Genomic DNA, 5,715 nt, shown 5'->3' on the forward strand with positions numbered 1-5,715 from the left:
GAGAGTGCAGTCGTCACATTTAATCTCCAGACTCGCCAGAACGGCCCAGGGGATGAGGGACTTCAATTAGGCGGAGAGAGAGACTGGAGAAGCTGGGGTGGTTCTCCTTTGAGCAGAGAAGGTTAAGGGGAGATTTAATCGAGGTGTTCAAAATCATGAAGGGGTTTAGAGTAAATAAAGGGAAACGGTTTCCAGTGGCAGGAGGGTCGGTAACCAGAGGACACAGATTGAAGATAACTGGTAAAAGAACCAGAGGGGGAGATGAGGAGAATGTTTTTTTCAACAGTGACTTTCAAAAGGGAATTTGCAGGATGGTGGGGAAAGAGCAGGGGGGAGTGGGACTAATTGGAGAGCTCGTTCAAAGTTAGCGGATCGCGGCTGAGGTGATGGTTGGGGAGGCTGCTGCCCTGTGGCGTGGGAAACCAGCTGAGGTTCTCATTCAAGACGTCCGCTGTGGCTCAGTGGGTAGCACACTTGCCTCTGAGTCAGAAGGTTGTGGGTTCAAGTCCCGCTCCAGGGATTTGAGCACAAAATCTAGGCTGACACTCCAGTGCGGCGCTGTCGGAGGGCCGTGCTGTCGGAGGGGCAGTACTGAGGGAGCGCCGCACTGTCGGAGGGGCGGTACTGAGGGAGCGCCGCACTGTCGGAGGTGTGCCGTCTTTCAGATGAGACGTTAAACCGAGGCCCCGTCTGCCCTCTCAGGTGGATGTAAAAGATCCCACGGCCACTATTGGAAGAAGAGCAGGGGGAGTTCTCCCCGGTGTCCTGGGGCCAATATTTATCCCTCAACCAACATCACTAAAAACAGATGATCCGGTCATTATCACATTGCAGTTTGTGGGAGCTTGCTGTGCGCAAATTGATTGCCGTGTTTCCCACATTACAACAGTCACCACACTTCAAAAAAAGTACTTCATTGGCTGTAAAGCGCTTTGAGACGTCCGGTAGTCGTGAAAGGCGCTGGAGAAATGAGAGTCTATTTTTGCATCCTTGCGCCCAGAGACATTTCACTGCAGTTTTAATCTGCAGATGTACCAGGCTGGGGGAAGGAAGGGAGGGAGGGGGGGGGGGTGTTCATCAAATCGTACGTGAATCGCCTGTTCAGACCAATTCAGTGCAGTCTCAGTAAGCTCAGATATATGCGAAATTTCTTCAGCATGAAAGGCAGTACAGCGGTCTGCAAATTAGCCATGTACTCTTCTATGTTGGCAGGACTCATCTGAGGCTGTCGGTGGACTTGACAGTCAGATGGTAAGAGAGATCTGCCTTCAGAATAGGTTATGCTGAGGGGGTGAGATGAAGAGGGGTTTGGAGGAGGAGGCTGGTGTAGTGCATAAACACCGGCACGGAGCAGAGGGGCCGGATGGGCTTGTAAATCAATGCAAACGGCCCCGGGCAAACTGACCTCTTTAATTTTGGCCACCCGACAGAACCAAGAGATGCAGGACCGCCTGGAACACCTGGCCTACGGTGAAGGCAGACCCCAGCACTGCTCCACCGACGGCAGCAGCCCGCGTGGCACGGAGCAGATCACGTACAGGTAATGGGGGGGAAAAGGGGGAGCAGCTGGAAGGGAACGTGTCGGTGTATTCCGGGAGGGTTTCGGGCACATGACCTCCCTCCCCCATTGGTTGCCCGACATGCCAATCCTCGATGCCCCGCCTTTCCCACTGACTCTGTTACCTGATTGACTGACGGTCAGGAATCGTCCAAACGTTCCACCCCATCTCCAAGATTTTTATAACTAATAAACAAGTGTTCAAAAGAAAAAGAAGAAATATATATATATATATTTTTTAACGCCACTGTGATTTTTCTCTCGGATGTTGCTGGGGGTAGGAGTTCGGGAGATTAATCTTCCATTCCGGGGGACTCCAGGACTATCCTGGAGGCTTGGCGACACTCGGAACATGTCCCCAGTGACGCCTGCTGCAAAGGCACTGGGGAGATGAACTATCGCAGAATCGCAGAGCACAGGAGGAGGCCATTCGGCCCACCGTGCCTGTGCCGGCTCTTTGAAAGAGCCGTCCAATTAGTCCCACTCCCCCCGCCCCCCCCCCTGCTATTTCCCCACAGCCCTGTGAATTTTTCCCCTTCAAGTATTTCTCCAATTCCCCTTTTGAAAGTCACTATTGAATCTGCTTCCACCGCCCTTTCAGGCAGCGCGTTCCAGATCACAACAACTCGCTGCGTTAAAAAACTCGCATCTCCCCCCTCTGGTCCTATTGCCAGTCGTCTTAAATCTGTTTCCTCTGGTTACCGACCCTCCCGCCCAGTGGAAAGTTTCTCCTTATTTACTCGACCAAAACCCTTCATGATTTTGAACGCCTCGATTAAATCTCCTCTTAGCCTTCGCTGCTCCAAGGAGAACAATCCCAGCTTCTCCAGTCTCTCCACATAACTGAAGTCCCTCATCCCCTGGGACCGTTCTGGTAAATCTCCTCCGCACCCTCTCCAAGGCCTTGATGTCCTTCCTAAAGTGCTGGGGCCTAACCAGTGATTTATAAAAGATTTAGCAAAACGGCCTTGCTGTTCTACTCCATTTATACAGCCCAGGATCCCAGATGCTTTTAGTAAAATAGCTTCTATACAAGTTTAAAAAAACCATCATTTTATTTTTCCTTGAAATTGAAGTTTTGTGTCTTTTTCCTTTTCAGCAAGAGGCTCCCGCTGGGATCAAAGAAGCCCAAAGCGTTAGTACGAGTGCTGGAGACACGGTGACATTACCGCTATCTCACACTGCGTCAGAATCAAACCAAATGGAACAGCCAAAGGTCCTTCTGCAAGACTATGTAAATATGGACCCGGTGTTCAGGCTAAGGGGCAACATATCCTGTGCCCGGGGAGAGGGAACACTCGGTCAGCCTCAAGTACAGTCGAATGACTCACAGCACAAGTTAGATACAGAGTAAAGCTCCCTCTACACTGTCCCATCAAACACTCCCAGGGCAGGTACAGCACGAGTTAAGCTCCCTCTTCACAGTGCCTCAGCCTGGCCGCACCGCAGAGTTTCCACACCAGTCTCCTTATTCCTCTGTATCCGAGCTCTGTGTTGCTTTTTCTTTCCTTCTGAAAGGGAATTTACCAAAGTCAACGAGGATAGAGCCAAGCACCCTTGCCCTCTGTCCCCCGCCCCCCCAGATACCGTAGCTTGATGCTACAGCTCACGGCCGCCTCACTGTCAGTTGCGATTACGTCTGCAGCCACTCAAAGCCCCCAGTCGCCCCCATTTAGGGTTCAAACCCCACGTCCCTCGGGGCCCCTGGGTTCTCAGCCCTGCAAGACGCCGGGTAAAAGAGGAGGGGTGAGGGGAGGGCTGGAAATCTGCGATAAAAAAAAAACAGAAAATGCCGGACGCGCACAGGATCTGCAGCCGATAAGACCAGTTAACAGTTGGGGTGTTGGATTCCAGCTTGTTTCAGATTAATCTCGAGCCAGCTGTACCTGTGTAAATATAAATTAAGAACACTTTGTAGCTCAATAGTTCAGTTAGCGGTCCTCGATCAGTATTTATTTAAATTATTTCTGTGTTTGAGCGGCCTTGAGGCGTCGTTGCGGCGCGCTGCTAGTTGTACAGCAAGCGTCGTACGTTGCGGAGCACTGCCCTTGAATAAACAAGCCTTTGTGTTGAATGCTGTCTTGTGTTTTCTTTAAAGTCACAAAGGGGTTTCGATGAGAGTAAATAAGGAGAAACTGTTTCCAGTGGCAGGAGGGTCGGTAACCAGAGGAGACAGATTGAAGATAATCGGTAAAAGAACCAGAGGGGGAGATGAGGAGAATGTTTTTTACGCAGCGAGTTGTTGTGATCTGGAACGCGCTGCCTGAAAGGGCGGTGGAAGCAGATTCAATAGTGACTTTCAAAAGGGAATTGGAGAAATACTTGAAGGGGAAAAATTCACAGGGCTGTGGGGAAAGAGCAGGGGGGAGTGGGACTAATTGGAGAGCTCGTTCAAAGAGCCGGCACAGGCACGGTGGGCCGAATGGCCTCCTTCTTCTATGCCGTGTATGAATGGTAAACTCCCTGCTGGCTAAATGTGTGTATAAAATTATAGAGTGGACAGGAAGGACCTATTTCCCTGAGCAGAGGGCAAGAACCAGGGGGCAGAGATTTAAAGTAATTGGGAGAAGGATTAGAGGGGAGTTGAGAACTTTTCTCACAGAGAGGGGGTCTGGAACTCACTGCCTGAAAGGGTGGGAGAGGCAGAGACCCTCATCACATTTAAAAAGTACTTGGATATGTGCTTGAAGTGCCGGAACCTACAGGGCTACGGACCAAGAGCTGGACAGTGGGATTAGGCTGGAGAGCTCTTTTTCGATCATCACGGACACGATGGGCCGAATGGCCTCCTCCTGTGCAGTAAATTTCTAGGATACCAAGACATACAGACCAGGTCTGTCTCTGTGCTGATCTCCGCTGCAGAGGTCCGAGGAGGTGTTACTGCTCTCTGGCCTGGGCTAGGGCCGGGGCTGCTTCCTCAATAGCGGTTTGATTCATCCATGAGGATCAGGTTGACTTGATGCGCGTCGCCCCGTGAGAGGTACTGAGCCCTACAGGCCGAGAAGGACCCACGTTCCAGTCGGTGTGCTGTGTGATCTCAGCCATGGCGGAGCAGTCGGGGGCAGTGGTGTTCCAGGGTTCCTGAACAGTATCCCGTCTCTCTCTCTAGACCGGAACGGGGAAATCTCCCGGGGATCCTGAATGTTATAAGAACATAAATAGGAGTACGGCCCATCGAGCCTGCTCCGCCATTCAATAAGATCGCGGCTGATCATCGACCTCAACTCCCCTTTCCCGCCCGATCTCCATATCCCTCGATTCCCAAAAATCTATCGATCTCAGCCTTGAATATACTCAACGACTGAGCCTCCACAGCCCTCTGGGGCAGAGAATTCCAAAGATTCACCGCCCTCTGAGTGAAGAAATTCCTCCTCATCTCAGTCCTCAACGACCGACCCCTTATCCTGAGACTGTGACCCCCGGTTCTAGACTCTCCAGCCAGGGGGGAAACAGCCTCTCAGCATCTACCCTGTCAATCCCCCTCAGAATCTTGTCTGTTTCAATGAGATCACCTCTCATTCTTCTAAACTCCAGAGAGTATCGGCCCAATGTACTCAATCTCTCCTCATAGGACAGCCCTCTCATCCCAGGAATCAATCTAGTGAACCTTCGTTGCACCGCCTCCAAGGCAAGTATATCCTTCCTTAGATAAGGGGACCAGAACTGTGCACAGTGCTCCAGGTGTGCTCTCACCAAGGCCTGATGTGATTCTTACTGAACAGTCTGTGTAGAAGATCAGGCCTGGTAATAATCGGATAAGCTGCCACCACACACTACCCAGGCGGTAACTGGCCCCCCTGTACCCCAGCAACCACACTACAGCACCGAGAGAGGGATAAACAACCGACCTACCTGCACGCAGGGTGCTTGCAGCCTCGGAACGAAACGCATGTACTCGACGCCGTGGATCGGCCCCGCTCACTCTCTGGAGGCAGAAGCAGGGAACTCGTGAGCTGGTGCTGTAGAACGGTGTGACCAGCAGATGGCGGTGCCGCCCACAAATCCTCCGCAGAGTCCAGTCAAGGCATTTGCATCGCGTCTTATCGAATCCGCTAAAACTGCCGCCATGTGCAGACACACACTAGTGTTGGTGTAGGCAGTGCTGGTCAACACTGCTTACGTGCCCTAGAAAAATATTAGCTACAAAAGTACCAGCA

At 51.7% G+C, this 5,715-nt stretch overlaps 1 protein-coding gene across 1 annotated transcript in view; it reads left to right on the forward strand.

The window, feature by feature from the left end:
* LOC147086542 (tuftelin-like) overlaps positions 1–3,632 on the forward strand; it is a 37,700-nt gene extending 34,068 nt beyond the window's left edge. The window contains exons 14-15 of the mRNA XM_085978661.1: positions 1,431–1,540; positions 2,658–3,632. Of these exons, the coding sequence (XP_085834787.1) occupies positions 1,431–1,540; positions 2,658–2,721 (174 nt within the window). The 3' untranslated portion in view covers positions 2,722–3,632. The remainder of the gene's footprint in view (positions 1–1,430; positions 1,541–2,657) is intronic.
* Positions 3,633–5,715: the final 2,083 nt, after the last annotated feature.

The sequence above is a fragment of the Somniosus microcephalus genome, unplaced genomic scaffold (genome assembly GCF_052327205.1).
Source record: "Somniosus microcephalus isolate GS21.2 unplaced genomic scaffold, FLI_Smic_1.0 unresolved_chr7, whole genome shotgun sequence".
In the NCBI taxonomy this organism is placed as follows: domain Eukaryota; kingdom Metazoa; phylum Chordata; class Chondrichthyes; order Squaliformes; family Somniosidae; genus Somniosus; species Somniosus microcephalus.